The sequence below is a fragment of the Anguilla anguilla genome, chromosome 11, assembly GCF_013347855.1.
Source record: "Anguilla anguilla isolate fAngAng1 chromosome 11, fAngAng1.pri, whole genome shotgun sequence".
NCBI classification, from domain to species: Eukaryota; Metazoa; Chordata; class Actinopteri; order Anguilliformes; family Anguillidae; genus Anguilla; species Anguilla anguilla.
The window spans coordinates 13,137,378-13,154,420 of NC_049211.1; the positions used below are offsets into that span (position 1 = coordinate 13,137,378).

Consider the following 17,043-nt stretch of genomic DNA (forward strand, 5'->3'; position numbering starts at 1 on the left):
CCCCTAACTGTGGCCCACTTGAAGTACAGATATTCAGATATCCTTGTATCACTGGGCACAACGGACTTTGTACAGACAAATTTGATTTGCCAGCTAATAAAGCTAATTGTTCTACCGGAAAAATACTGCTGCTGAGGAAATGGCTAACATCTGCCAAATAAGTCCCAACGTGAATGCCAAGTTGAGGCATTGGTCTGACAGTGGTGAGGAATCTAAACTGCATTACCCAGGATTCCCAATTCTGGTAATTTTCCACATGGTTAGATAGTGTATTTCTGCTGCCTCTGACCTGGTGTCTATGTGTTACAGCCTCGGCAAGCCAGTAGAGAAGTAGGTCATTTCCTGTTACGATGCTCAATAACTTGTGTCACTGCAATTCCCAGGGGGAAGAGAGCATATTGGAAACACAGAGATTGATTGGACTAGATTTCAACTGAATATTGCTGCTCTTCTGCACACGACACTCTGATGTACAGTACTGCATGTGTGTGCATATCTAATCTTCTAACACAGTGATAATGGAATGAAACTGATTACAGTCCATAACTACACACTTGGCTGACCTAATGCACTGTAACATCCCTGCATTTCAGGCTTTAGGCTACATTTTATAGGCTTTATGCTGCTGGAACATCCCATTCAAATTCCATCCTTTCATGCCTAAAAACAGATGCAAACATGTAGCACTCGCTGGAATTTATCAGACCTGGCCCTTTACGCATTACAAATGAGGTGTAATACAACGTGCTGCTTGTCAATGTACACTTCACGTTCGGCTACCATCGCATGAAAAAAAAAAGATATGGGGCCTGCGTGAGCCATAACCTCCCGCCCATAAGCGTATGCGGTGTCGTGTAACTTTTTCCATTTTCTTCAGCGTTCCCCACAGGATTTTTGCATTGACCCTTCGCCCACGCTGGTCTCTGTGCAGCCTTTTATCTTCAGGCACCTTCAATGCAATCAATGGCAATGGCTCTGCCAGACACATGCCCACCACACACAATAAATGGCTTCGGAGAGCATGGAAAATAGTCATCACTCTTCGAGTCCCAGCACACGCTGCTCCCGTTTAAGAGAGAGCTGCGCTACTCTAGAAGCCCAACGATAATTTAAGACATTGTTCCATAAACCCTGGAGGGAGCAAGCAATGCTCTGTGTCCATCCCGTTCTCTATAACACACTCAATCTCTCTGGCTCTGGTTATTGCATCAGTATAAATGGGAAGTTCAATGTTTCCTGCAAGAACGTTTAAGGGACTGAATCTCCTAGGATACGTAGAAGAGAGAAAGGCAAGCTTATACTGTGTGTCACATGCCAAGCCCCTATGTCTGACACATATGTACCAACACATAAGGGCCGCTGAATACATGCAGTCAGGAAAGTGGAATGAAATGTGGCACACACGCACGTACACACATATACACGTAAACACAGACATGCACACATGTACGCCTGGTCTCACATACACCGCTCCTCTTCAATAACAGATCACAGTGACTGCATATGCCATGCCAATTAAACTGACCAAAATAATTCTAATTAATATGCTAAACAAACACCTGCACGTGTCCTTATGAACACACATGCATGCAGAATGCACGCACACACCATCTATCTGTCTCGCTCATTCTCTCACACATGCGCACACACACACACACACATACAAAATGTGATTATTCCATAATATTCTGCTGTGGTAGTGTGGAGATTGGGGAATTGTAATGGAACCTGGGAAATGAAATGCTGCATGTTCAACTCCAGGTGGTTCACTGCGATTAGACCATAACTGCTTCTGCAAATAATCAGACTTAGGAATGAAGAATATCAAAACGTAATGCAAGTTGTTCCATATAGGCAAATAAATCATGATGATAGTAACAAAAAGAATTACATTAGTATTACAGTATGGCCATATGTGTCATTGTTCAACCACAGGAATTGACACACTCTAATAATGTGCATAAATTCAGCTTTATACAAGACAGAAGACATCAGCACAAACACTTCAGACTGCCAACATTAGATGAAGTTTCAAAGTAAAATGAGACAAAGAAAAAAAATGGTGTGTAACTTCTGGTTCTTTGAGAAGCTCATCTGTGCGAGATGGCGAGAATGCTCTCAGGCTGACTAAAGATAAAGGGCTGAATACAGTACATGGTGTGGACCAAGGGTAGGGAGGGAGCACCTTATCCCAGTTTTAGATATTCCGTTGTTCTATAGTCATACATGTGCTTCCTGTTCTCCATTCAGATGGCAGTATAGTGGCAGGGAAAGGGAAAAGGGCATTGGACATCTGGCTAAATCACTAGCATGGCACAGGGGCTTTTTTTACTGTGTTACACAGAGCAGAGCCTGGTTGCATGGCCCACTGGAGACGCAGAGGGCTGTCTGGGCATGGGCTTCAAAAGCCTGCACCTCCTCATAAACCTGTTTTTGGTTTGTGTCATAAAATGTATTAAAGCTGTGTTCATTTGATTTCATTTGGCTTTTTAGGCAATTCCAGCAATTCAAAGAGGACAAAGGACTGGTTGGTAGGGGGAAAGACAAATGTGATGAGACCCATAATGCTGCAAGGTGATACATCACAAGTTCAAGATGAGGCAACATGCTGCTCAGTAAATGGAAAGAAAAGAGAGAACTCTTTTTGTGCACATTGTAAATTAACCCTGCCTGTGGACTGCTCTGGCAGGGTTTTGTCCCAGTACTGGTCCCATAATAATTCAATCAACCCAGAACTTCGCCTGGGTCAAGGAGCAGTGGACAGGAGATCTAACCTGGCAGGGTATAGCTGTGTAAAAGGGCCCTATAGGTCCCCCAAAATAAAATCCACAAATGCGCTGTTAAACCCCGCCTGCCATCCTTCAATCATCTCAGAAACCCTGGCGTGAAGAAGTCTAATTTCATGCAGAAAATTATACTCTACTGCCCCAAGGATGGTCCTGAGTAATTGGTCTGAAGGTAATTAACTGTGGAGAAGAGGTGCACTTATTCCATGGCTATTGTCTGCAGCAGCCCCAGACTTTAAGACTCATTTATACCTCAGCCTTCGAATAAAGTCCTATTCGTTACCTTTCTTACCTTGCTTGGGTTTACCTCCCACAATGACTACCTTCAACGTGACAATGATATCATTTTTGGTACTCAAACCTCCATCAAAACACCAGATAATGTATTTTTATTTAGCCATTTTATTTCACAAATAATACTTTTTCCAACCGAACACCCCCCCCCCCCCCCCCCCCCCTCGAGTTTTGCTACGGAGATCTACGTTAAACTCCCATGAGAAGCCAAACAGGGTTTTCCATTAAGAAACAGTGACCCTTTAAAGAAGCGGGAGGTTCATAATCCATTCGTGCTGTAGCTTCAGATCTCGGGCTGAATCCACGGGAGATCGTGGGAGCAATAAAAAGAAACTGCTACAGGCGAAAGCAGTTCATTATCTCTGCTAATTCCCTGTACAGTGGGGTAATGCAATTACGTGCAAACAAATACCTTCTGTGCACCTCTTAACGGCAGCTTTTTATTTTTCTTTGTCTTTGAACGGTACACTCCAGTCTCTGGGATTTTCACACATTACTCTTCTTGGAGGCTTTATTTTATTATTAATGACTGAACATTACCTCCACTTTGGGTAAAGCATTTGTAAATGCCATTACCAGGAGTTTCTCAGACACATGCAGCCTCCCTCCGTTTGCCGTTTTTTCTCCCGACCAATTAAGGTTGTTGAAAACATGTGCTAAAGCTCTTTGACTTTTCTTCCTTCATGAACTCAAAACTCAACACAGTGCAGACTTGGACCAGTGCCATTCACTTTGCTGAATCTATGAAGTTGTCATGTTCCACAAACGATTTAGTTTCAGTGACCAGATGTCATCAGGACCCACTGATTACTAAAGGAAATTATATTTCATTTGCCATATAGCAGCACATTCGATGAAAGCGTTAGTTAACCTGACAGACTAAAAGTCCTGGGATGTTAATATGGGACATTTATTCATGACCTGCTTAGCCATTTCTGACACAATAGCAGTAAATTATCCCTCAATAGACATTAGAATGAAGTCTAATTAAGAACAATTAAGCTCGTTACACAATGTGCTTGCGATTGTGGCTGGAACAAAAAAAGCAGTGTACACAGCCTGGCCCTGGGACGGGGTCTGGAAACCTGCATGACTGACCGTGCGTCGCATTCTCAGCCCCAGCCTTGATCTCCTGGGGCTTCTGCTACTGCTTCGCCACCAAACAGTTCACCCCAGGCTGAGGCTGATCTTTTTTTCCTCACACGGAGCAGGTCCTGCCTGTGTCAAACAACCTCCTCAGCCTCCCTAGTGGTTGCCTAGTTACAAGCAGGATGAGAGGCAGGGCTAGCAGTCTGCAAGGTTATTGGGACTGCCAGTTCTCCCAAAACGACTGGGAAAAACATTCTATTTAAAAAAAATTTTGTCAGCATTCCATGAGATAGAGCTATCAACGAAGCTGCCAAAAAGGCTGAATGTGTGTCCAATATGAGTCGCAATTTTTATTTTTTTTGTTGAACACTGAGCCCGGCCCTTTGTGTGCATATGAGTCTGTGGTAGCGATAGCCATCAATAGCCATGCTGACTTAATTACTACAGAAAAGAGAGGAACACACACATTGAATCAAAGATTAACACACGGCATGCTAACCTTGGTAATATTTTTTCATACTTCTTAAGAAAAGCAGATCAAAGCTTATCCAGTGTGAAATATCATCGATTTCAAGCAATTTTAACAAAAAGTTATTTGAGCCTAATCTCAACATCCCAAAGCTACGGTTCATTCAGATTTCATTTTTTATGTATTACTTTTTGTAAGCTTTGCTTTATGCTGAAGGTTTTCTATTGAGAGTTCTACCCTACAGTTTGAAACTCCTGTCACATTGAAGGCAGAACCTACAGTACTTTGATTGGTGTGCTGGAAAACAGACAAAGCGGTGTATGTGTGTGTGATGCCCCCATGCTTTGAAAGTTCTGGAGAGACGCACTAGCCAATAGGGAGGCAGGAGAGCCTACCAGTGTGTTCCGTGGTCTGAATATCCCTACAAATTAACCCTGTGAATTGGAATGCCAATAACTGCAACCTTTATTCTACAAGTGCTTTGCTTTTTTTCCAGCCATGCGAACACACCATTCGGTACAAGCCGAGGGGAAAGCTGATCTCCCATGATTCTCTCGGCAGCCTCTGTAGCCCCACCCAGCCCCGGACTACGGCAGAAGACTGAACGCACTGTCCCGCTGTGTCCCCGAGCCTCCGGACCCATATGAGCGCTGTGCTGGAAGAGACAGAGGAACTCTGACACACACAGCCCGAGAGACGGTGGCCCTCGCTCCGCCCTGCGGTTCAGTAACCCCGCCCACGTCTGCCTAACCCTCCCCCCGCAATGTCTGCACTCAGACACTAACACACACACACACATATGCACAAGCTCACACTAACACACTCACACGCTCAGTCACACACACTCGCACCGATACCACACGTATACACTCGCACTAGCACGCGACAGCAGTGAGCGTGAGCAGACGTGGGATAAGAGTCCAGCCTTCGGCAGAACACCCTCACCTCACTGTGCACCTGAGGTAGACAGACACAGAGCATGCAGACAGCGCTTGTTCCACATTAACCTCGCACACGCGGCAGCCTCTCACAACCAATTAGTGTCCAAAATCTGAGACGGAACAGAAATTAACATATGAAAGAGAAATGTGCTTTATGCCTGGGACGGGATGATGTAATAGCTCATAGATGAGATAACCTGACTAATGTGTCAAAATTGTCCTCAGCCCAAGGTTCAAGATGAAGGGAAACCTTCTTTAAATTGACTTGCAGTTTCCGAAAAATAAACAAAATGATGATCTCGGGAGGACAAAAAAGGTGCATATTTTCCTAGAGAAGGAAGAATAAAGCAACGAGTGTTTTTCAGTATGAGAACAGCAGCTAGAGAGTAAGAATACAGGGCTGCTGGAAGAGTGTCACCCTGCATCAGCAGCACAGGAGTGTCCACACAAACAGCAGGGTGGGGGGGGGGGGGTAGGTTTAAAATGCTAATTTCTATAGACTTTTGAGGTTAAAGATGCAGACATCTCTGAAACTGTTGTCAAAGCAAAGCAAATTATAAGGTTAAGGGGGTCGGGGGGCTGGCACTTTACTTGCAATCTTACACTTGCAATTTCTCTCTCTTTATATCCTGATTAATCCAATAAACCGCTTCCCTTTCCGAGAACCTCACACCTTCGCGGCAACACAAATCCTAATTTTCCCCTGGGCGACAGGGCCTCTGCGCACCCCTCTCCCGCTGGAGCACCCAGACCCGACTGGCGCTTGTGTAAAGGCTCAGGAACGGGTCAGCGCTGCCAAGGCGACCGTCTCGCCCCTGAACCTGGAGAGACCGCCGAGAGCAGCGAGCCACCAGACCAGCCGGACGTCACACAACGGCCGCCGGACGGCGACGCGGCACCGACCACGCCTACGACCGTGACCCGGGCGAGGTGGTGTCGTTCCCCTCCCTTTTCTCTCTCTTTCTGATGTAAATAAAGATGTAATCTGCATCCCTGCAACATGGAAGACAAGGATGTGCTCGAAGGGACAATGAGAGGCGACATTAATCCAGCCAGTCTCTGCAAGAAGAGTTCATAATGCCTGTGTGTGTGTGTGTGTGTGTGTTTCCCTCAAACACTTCCCTTTTCATCCTGTTCGGTTCAGACTGACAGGCTCAGAGCTCTGAACTAGTTCTGATCTGACAGAGGGAGACTGATAAAATATTTTCCTGAAATTCTAAATGCGGCAAAATAATTTTGGAATTCCTGTGGGTATTTCCAGGCAAACTTTCAGCCCATCAATAGTGTTACTCACATATCAGACTTCATACGCCACTAGAACATCTTCTCACTTCATCTGACAAATTGTTCAGGCACGTAGGAGTGTTCTCTCACTTAGTGAGCGGAGGCTAATTTCTCTGGATGTATCTGTATATCAGCCTGTTCTAAAGTATGAGAATGCAGACACATTCCCCAAGATTCAATCACTCACTTTTAGCCACTTTTTAGGGCCAAATCAATATTCATGTTCAATCAAGCCAATTTTTCAATCTGTCAGTCACCTCATATGGCTTAACTGCTATGAAACCACTGTTAATGCGCAGTAGCGTAATGTCAGTAGCGTAATCGTGAGAACATGTACGTAGTCTATTGTTCTTGCCAAAAAAGATTAAATATAATTAACATAAGCCTATGATATGAACAGATTGTGATCTATTTTATTTTAATCTATAGATCTATTTGAACTTTTTATGAAATATTTTGGTAGAAATACGGCCTTCCAGAATAATGCTTTGTTTTTTTATGTTTTATCATTTTAATTATTTATGGATTAATTAGTGAACTTGTTTGTTTTCTTTTTGTCCAATCTCCAGGAATGGCTGAATGCCACCACAAAGTAGCAGAAATCTATTTTCCAAATGGTGTGAGATCTATTGCTGTGCTAGTGATGTAAACATTGAGCTGTGTTTAGCGAGCGAGAAATGTGCGACCCAAACAGACACTCCGAGCACGAAAAGGCAGGTGAGTTTACGACAACTGCTTGGTGAAAGATTTCCAGGAGCCAGAACTTTGTTGCAGGCTCGAACATCTGACTTCAACCAGAGTTCCTATGCACAAACAGGACTCTATTGTGATATGGCACCAGATTAATTTGGGATGGTTTGTTCCGGATTGATAGCCGTGAATTGCATGTGCCCTTAACGAAACCAAGTGCACTTGATAGAATCCCACCCATGTTCTTTTCCACTTGCTCTCAGCGCAAAGAAAAAAAAAAAAAACATCCTGGTGCGGTGCCAATTAATGGAGATCTGCTGGGCTGTGACTACCTCTCTACTGGGTACGACCTTCAATTCAATAATCCTGCTCTGTTTCTAAGCTACTCATTCAATTACCTCTTCAAACACACAACCCACGTCAAATATAATCAATTTAGCCTGTTTATATCTATGACCGCTGGCCACAGCAATATCACATTTTCCATAAACCCCATTTAGCAGAAACACAGTCAGAAAGTGTAAAGTTCCAGGCAGCAGGGACCTTTGAGAATATTGGATTAGTTTCTGTTTATTATACCCGATATCACCCAATCCTCCGCTACCAGAAAGAAAGATTGGAACTTGCTAAAATAATATTCCCGCATGATACACGATCACCCCCCGCCCCCCCCACCCCACCCAACAAAAAATATCGTTACCAAATCAAATTTTCTGAAACACATCGAGCTGCGCGTTCACAGAGTGCACAGAGCACAGGTAATAACCCCTGCTCTGTTCCAGAAACTTCAACAGAAATATTAGGTTTTCTTTCAAGTCTGGCTGCCAAAGCTCTTTTACAGGTTCAATTGATTAAATACAGGTATTAGCCGTAACTCAGTCCAGGTGTAACATTTTGTGGATCCAAAATTATTTTTGACTCGAACTTATATAAAAAATATATCGTGATAACGTTTGTATACACATACATTTATAAGTATCTATATACGTACAGACATGCATATATATATATTGTACATATGTACATGTCTGTGTCTGTATATGTATACTAGCCCCCACCTCCCGACTCCCCTTTTCTGCACCAGAATACAATTTTTAGAGAACATGAAAATTATTCCCACAATTTCCCCCAGTGTTAGACAGGACTCCTCTATGGAGAAATTTAACACTATCCATGTTTGAAATGGATATGTCCTTTATGTCTCAGGCCTAATTTTGCACACATTTGTTTTTACTCTTTTTGACTAAGCTTTTCTTCTCTTTCCAAAAAAAAAAGGAACACTCACACCGAGACATGCATTTCAACATTTTCTCAGCTGAATTTTATACTTTTTATTTTTTCAGCCTTAACTTGATTTATTATTTTAGGGGTCAAGGGTGATTAATGGGTGTAGTCTTTGGATTTGGTTATCTCCACAGAGAAACAAGCCTTTTCTATTCCACGGCTGAGGTGGAACACAACCAGTTCAAACCACCTGGAAGCTGGACAGACTATACGGTACAGACACTGTGAGCCACCTGCTCGTACTCAATCAGTTACACAAACAAATAAATGAATGTTTTACTTCTCCAGCCATCATCTCACGCTCTTGTGTTATCTTCTGAAAATTACTTCCCAGTTTCAGGATTTGGGCCAAATCAAAGAATGGAACAGTAAAGCTCCATATCTCCATGGAGACACTCCTGTCACTCTACAAGACAGAATACCAGGAAGAAGGCGCTCCATGCACTCTTCAAAGCCCTGTCTAAGCAGAGCACTGGAAATAGGTTTGCAGTCATGCTGAGGGGTGCCCTCAGTGGTCATAGGCCACTTATTTAATGGACTTTTAACTGGAATGATGAACCAGTTTGATTACACAACATTCATAATTATATATGCACACGTATTAAATTTCCTTTTTCCATTAAAAAAAAAAAAAAAAAAAAAAAAAAATTTAGACGGCCTGACCAATCAGTGGAGGTCTCTACATAGCAATGAACGTGGACTCCTACCCGCCTGAACCCCCCCCGTACCCAATCACCTGTACCGCATCGCCCACTGAAGCTACCAGCCACAGGCAGCACTGGCAAGGCTCCGGATTCGATCCGGGGTCGGATACAATACACACCGAGTATTTCCACGCATTCATTTATTGTTGTTAAAATGAGTGACATGGTTAGTGGTACAAACACTGGTTCTGAGGAATGACACCATCGCTGTTCCGATTAATAAAAGCTCCACCCCCTTTTGATGGAGCTCAGTTCGAGCACTGCAGAAAGACTCATCGTGGCTCGTTTTTGCAGAAGGTCTCGAGAGCTGGCTTTTCCATACAAGGGGAAGGCAGGATACGTTACTGCAAATGAACGTAAAACTGTTTTAAGAGCAAGCCCGTGCCCCCCCCCCACCACCCCCACAAAAAGCCCATTAGCCGCTGACAGACAGCTCCCTTATTCAGATTTCAGAACACTGGCATTTCCTTCAGGACAAGTAGACCTGGAGGAACTTTTTAACACTTGTGTGGCAAAACTGAACATTGTATAATCTTTAATAACATCCACAAATAAAAATCAAAGGACCAGTCCATTCTATTAGCAATGGCAATACATAAAGAGTCATTCAAAATATATAACATTATTTATTTTTGATAATAATTCAAAAATTTGTCATTTTTATTGTAATAATGAATATTCACTTGTGTTTTGTAGCTGTGATTAAAAGGAGGAAAAACAATCAAAGGGCCAGTCCATTCTATTAGCAATGGAAATACATAAAAAATTCAAAATATACAACATTTGATCCTAATTCAAACATTTGTCATTCATATTCTAATAATGGAGTAAAAGTATCGACTTGTGTATTGTAGCTGTACTTAAAAGAAAAAAAACATGATCCTTCACCATTAACACATGCAGCCAGATTGACTTTCAAACCGGCCGGATTGCACATGAATCTAAACTGCACATCAGCCTAAACTCATATGCCTTAAGCATTTTTTTATTTTATTCTTTTTTTTTTTTTTTTTTACTTTTTCAGGGGTAAAAATAAACTATGCAATATGCCTGTATGTAGAGACATATGCTGCATGACTGCCTTAAGCTCCAGGCGGATTCTCCTTGATCTACTACATCATTAGGTTCAGAATCCAAGCATGAAAAAACCTACAGCGTTACTACAACTCAGCAATGCAAATAAGCAGCTGAGAGACTATTCAGAATGTGAGCAGAGCACTCCAAAAGCAGAAAATAGTAACAGCAGGACAGGGTCCCCCTTGCTACAGTTCATACAAAACAAAGCAAACACAATAAATCCCATGAAAATCAATGCAGTCATGCAAGAATGAGGCCAACATTGCGAATGCTGCATAGGATGCAGTCTTCATTTATGTATGAACTGAAGCAGTAAGCACCTATGTGCTCCTAAAACCTGTCTATTCATTTTTGTACCCTGTAGGGGACACAAGTCTCTGGTCTTAATCTCAAGACTCATATACTCTACTCCACTGTGCTGAAACCTACACCACAAGGGACAATAAATAAAAAGAAAAGAAATAATACTTTTGAAACTGTTTTCACTGTAATATCTTTCTGTCATCGAAGACACATGCACTTTGTCAGATGAATTTCAATCCTTAAACTTGATTTCCTGCCGCATCTCAGGAGGATATATTTGTACATTTGTACAGCATGCGTGTATGTATATATACATCTGTTTCTATACACTCCCTCAGTCAGGTACTGAATTTCAAGATGGAAACATGCTGACCTAAATGTTTTCAAAACAACGCTGTGACAAGCTTGCAGAAAGACAAGGACCAAGAGAATATTCCTTGGGCCATGGTCAGGTGACTGAGGTTAACCAATAAGCAGTGAGTAGGGTGAGCAATACCACTTTGGCACATGATGAGGCTTTCCCTTAAAGCCGAGCAGTCAGGCAAGGATGAGACTGGAACCAAACATCAACAAATTAACAACATCCCAAAAATGCAAACCTATGTACAGTGAGAGGAAGGGATAGTATAGCCGACTACAGTGGAACGGGGGCAACAGGAAATGCTCCATGTGCTAGCTGAGCTAATCATTGAGACAGTCCGCCCGAAGCCTGCTAAGCTGTTCACCAATGGAGCCAAACCCCATCTGCAATGCAGGGGTGTATGTGAGCATGTGTGTGTGTGCGCACACGTGCGTGTGTGTGTGTGTGTGTGTGTGTGTGTGTGTGTGTGTGTGTGTGTGTGTGAGAAAGAGAGTGTGTGTGAGAGAGAGAAAGTGTATGTGTGTGTGTGTGTGAGATGTAACTGTAACTTATGGAAATAAAGACTTATTGGCTGTTTAAAACGCTGGATGGCTATATCACCAGCATGTCACAGAGAATTAAAAACTTCCAAAGATGACAACATAGATACAGTTGACAACAAGCAGCATAATATATATTTTTTTTTTATTTAGCAAAAAAGCAAATACAAAGCATGTGAAAAAACAGAAAGGGCAATCCGCTCCTCATCCACGTAACCCGGTGTTTCCTGTACTACAAATGACTTCCTGTTGCCTGAAGGCAAGTCCAGCTTCATGCTGACACAGGAGCCCAGCAGGTTTCTGTCACAGTCTTTGTCCCCAATTCAACGCACAGGCTCTGCATCGCATTTTAAACATACAGCTGGGAAGACTTACATCCACCCGCCCACCCCCCCAAACCCCCCGTCTGCACTCTCACATGCCTGTTCTGCTTTTTTAGGAGGTGGGCCTCACACCCACTGCCCACCTGACGATACACCTGGAGTTGGAGTTGTATGTGGTTGCGGTTTATGAAACCAAAGAAGCTGTACTTCTTCAAAATTCTTAGTGGCAGTTAAAGTGTACACACACACACACGCACATGCATGCATGCAGACATAATGTATGTGCAATCTAATTACGTGATGTTATATGTTAAATCACAAAATCACACTCATTTATCATTTAATTGCTTTAATTTCTTCCTGAGCACTGTAAGGAAATCCAATTGTGCATAAACAATGACTCAGTGTACAGAGATGTCTGTTCACTCGCATTCAGTCAGGAAAATTAATAACATCAGTGAATTCTCTCTTAAATGGAAGAGAAAAGAATAAAGCACTTTTTCTGTTAATTAATAGACACTGAATAATGAGCCATGTAATCGATCAGTAATTCCACAAACAACTGACTAATGCCTCTCATTGCTACCACACAGACCATCACTAGCACACACACAGCCTCCCTCTGTCCCACACATACACACACACACACACCCCAGCACCAACAAACACTCAAATAGTTACATAAATGAACCTATGAATCATAACAAACACTGGCAGCGTATTCACCACCAATCATATAACACAAAAAAAAAACTGGCTGCATCATCCCCACCAATCATATAACACACGAACACTGGCTGCATTATCACCACCAATCACATAACTCACAAACACTGGCTCCGTCATCACCACCAATCATATAACACATAAACACTGATTGCATCATCCCCACCAATCATATTGCGCACAAATACTAGCTGCATGATCGCCACACACAACGCTGGCTGCATGACCATCGACAATAATTCATAACATTAAATAATCCAGGCAACTGGTGTGTATTCATAAAGTAAAATTTACCCTTTCATTTCATCGCTGAAAAAAGGTTCGCTTCTCAAGTTCTCTGTTCTCTCATAAAACATCCAGATAGAATTTATCACGCAGTGTGTTTATAGTAAAATTTCCAGAGTTCTTTTAACTCACAGAATGTGCAGTATACCAAGCAAGATAAACTATCATAAAATCGAGATTAGATTTAAATTAACACTCAACATATTACAAAATACAAAGCAGGACAAAAAACATGTTTAAATATAATTATAATTAAATAATCATAATTAAACAACAATAATAAAATCATTAAACAGCATCTTGTTTTCCTCTCCCTGGGGAGAATATATAAACAATGAAATTAACTCATTCACTTACTGTATTGTGCTCATAATAAATTGTTAGTCTAAAACATTGTGCATTGTCACTGTAAGTTAGGCTACATTTCAAATTAATTTCTCAATGCATTCATGAATTTATCCATCCATCCATCAACGAACTGGGGGTTACAAAGCCACCCTCAATGTTGGTTCCATCACTCACTAATCCAGTCAGCCCCAGCAAGCAGCTCCCTCAAAGTGACAGTTCTACCTTGTACCTTCATCAACCTCAAGTCCTTAACCTGTTGCAAATTCAGTTCTATTCCATCTTTTTTACAGTCTTTTTAGAACAGATGAGAAGGCCAAACCTGCCACGAGCAGAAGTGAAATAAAATAAGCAAATAAACACTGTTGAAAGAGTGGATCGCATTTTTATGGGACTTGTAATGTATCGTAAAGCAGAGGAAGCCTTAGAGTCAGAAAAACTTACCACACCTGATATTATACAGCAGAATTCTGCTGCAATCACCGTCCTGAAACCTGACAGTAATCTACTGTTTACCATCTTCAGTTTATTAATGCACATATGAAAAGAAAGCTCCAAGACAAACTGATAAAAATGTTCTGAAAAATCCATGACAAGTAAAGTCCTGTTAGTAAACCAGAGCACGATTCCTCATCTTACATCATCCAACATAAACGGAACACAATGGCTGACAACTTAGTTAAACAGCTTTTTCTGTAACTTACTGTACCTGAAAAAAATGAGATGCGTACATAAAAAAAAAACTATGGACAAAAACTAATTTTAAAAACAATCTGGAAATCATTAACCTTCATCACCCTTGTACTATTCAATATTTCAATTATCATAATTGATATTCAACAAATAATTTGTCTATGCACATAATAGCTTTATATGAAATGTTTGTGTGCGGATATGAGTATGGGTGTGTGCGTGCGTGCGTGCGGGTGTGTGTGCGTGTGTGAATGCGTGCGCATTTTATAAATTATTCACAGAACGTTTCTTCAAATTCTCATCAAAATTATAAAGCGTGGAAACCAATGATTTCATCCACTTCACCCGCTATCCTCCTCCACTATTGCGATGGCGATGTTACAGAAACAGCAGTGGGTTTCACACACACACTAGGTGCTGTTTAAAACCATACAGCCCAGCGCTTAGCCGTATTAGCTCTCACAGCTTCAGAAACACTGCTCACTGCCAGGCAGCCATGTTAGCCCCAAAACGTCCGAGATCATAGGGAGTTCCACTGAGCTTACAGTCACAGGTAAGCAGGAATCAATTGTTATTTTCCCAGTTATAACATTTAATTTTATAAACTCACAATGAAGCAGGAGTTCTCAAAACTACGTGGTGCCATCTCCAGGCACACATTGGGATCCAAGACCATTCTGCTGCCACATCACAGCCTCCAGGCCATACGTCCATGTGCAGGGGCTTGAGAAACTTTCTCAAACAGGCGTGCAACTCACATATTGTTCATCCTGTAATTACAGCTTCTTCTTTTTTTAATTGATCAGGAGGGTGAAGAACCAACAAAGTGTTCCGTGTGAATTACTGGATCCAAAACAACATCCAGAGTGAGTGCGCCCTTCATTTTAAAAAGCCACATATGTCCGGCCTCTGTATCAGTTATTAAAAATAAATAACTGAAAATAAATTGGCAAAATTGCCCATTTTGGCAAATCTCTGGATTTCAGCAACACTGTTTGGTATCAATAAATCTCAAATCCATCTTTCATCTTAAGAGAGAATTGCTATGATGCAAAATCATACCAACCCTAACTAGTTCGACAGAATGAACAAACATAAGCAGTGATATTCATAAAATAGCATGAAAAATATACCATATAGATATGAACAAGGCACTCAGTGTAATCTGTACCTGCAAAAAGGGCAAAATGTTTTCATCTTAAGGTTCTAAATATACTGATCAAAATATGTTACCTGCTTCTAATTATTTCTACCAATAAAACTAGCCTAAAATGCGATGCTTTCGAGATTTTACTTAGTTATTAAACATACCTGTTGGGTTGTGTGTGTACATTTACATTAATGGATGTATGTGTTCTCTCCCCACTTATAAAACACTGCCTAGTCCATCAAATAAGGTGGTTTAACTAGTCAAGTACGGTCTACTAACCACCACTCCCAACCCATAAATAAATAAATAATTAAATAAATAAATTCACCACTATGTAATGTACTAAAACTTCAAACTCCCGAAAATTGTGTTTAAAAGAAATGTTTTGACGTTGCTGAGCGGTGTCTAGACATTCTTAAATTTGTGTATGGGGGGTAAAATGCTGAGGTGGTGGGGGATTGGGGGTCCAGTCGTCTGAGCAAGCCTACGCTTCGGGGGGTGGTGGGAGAATTGGGAGTCGCAAGTAGAGATGTTCTGACACAGATCAGCGATATGAACCCATTCAGGGTAAGCAAGGCGTACAGCACAGCGCAAATCACTGCCGGGACGGCCGTTTTCACGGCTCATCCCCTGACGAGCATTAATGTATTTCTCGAAGATTGCACGGACACAAACAATAAATAAAAGACCTGACACAAAACACACTTGTGCGTGTGTGCAGATAAAATGTCAGTAAAAGAATTTTGTTGAAGCACACTGCTGGGCGTTCCGAATGCTGGACACCAACGCGTATAAACGTGCCCATCTTTCATTTTTTAAATAACAATGATGACATATCGTATATAAAATGGAAAGAAATACCTACAAGGCTGTTATTTATTATTCATTGTGTAAGAAGCTCTGACCACTTAATTGGGAAGTCTCAGAGTAGCATAAATTAAACACAAAAATGACATGCATTTTGGAATATAAGAAATGTACAATATTAAAAGAATGAATAACATGTGCCGCGCGCCCAAATAGTCAAAGTAACTTCAGCATTACACTAAAGCTATATGCACACCTGAATTTTGACAGCTCATACATTAGTAATTTTATTTGAACAAGAACTGTAACCAATGTTAAGTACAATTACAAATGAGACTACTATTTATTTAATTTATGTAGCCTATTTACTTGTGTGGAACGGGTGCTATACTCGTATACATCTGCGGTACAGTATATAAGAAAGCATTTGCAATAAATCGAACTCAACACAAAACAAGCATCGGCAACCAAAAAAAAAAAAAAAAAAAAAAAAAAAAACGCGCTCTGAAAAGAATACTGATTTCGCGACACCTTGCTCCAGAACCAAACTGCAACTCTTAACTCTTCACGTTCCAACAGACATGCAGTAAAACCCATTCACATGGTCAGTGCTTACAAATTCTTTGCAAACACAAACATTATGGCTTACCTTCTACGGTCCACACAGAGGGTAGTAGTATCCATAAAATCCATAAGATATCCATCATTGCGCGGGTATCTTAGTACAAAAATGTAAAAAGCCCAGGCATTCAAATAGAATACGTCCAGCAAGCCATTGACAGCGCAAACTGATGGAGACGGGCAAACCTTCTCTTGCCGATAGACTGATGCAGCTCCCATAGAAAGGGAGCAAAAATCTAAGCCAAGTTTGGGCGAGACCAAAGGGTGGCAGA

General features: G+C 41.5%; 1 protein-coding gene across 3 annotated transcripts in view; it reads right to left on the minus strand.

The window, feature by feature from the left end:
* The window catches only part of LOC118208528 (ephrin type-B receptor 2-like), a 119,304-nt gene extending 102,340 nt beyond the window's left edge, over positions 1–16,964 (minus strand). For all 3 annotated transcript variants that reach the window (XM_035383291.1, XM_035383292.1, XM_035383290.1), the window contains exon 1: positions 16,800–16,964. In XM_035383291.1, the coding sequence (XP_035239182.1) occupies positions 16,800–16,857 (58 nt within the window). In that variant the 5' untranslated portion in view covers positions 16,858–16,964. The remainder of the gene's footprint in view (positions 1–16,799) is intronic.
* Between the last annotated feature and the right edge of the window lie 79 nt (positions 16,965–17,043).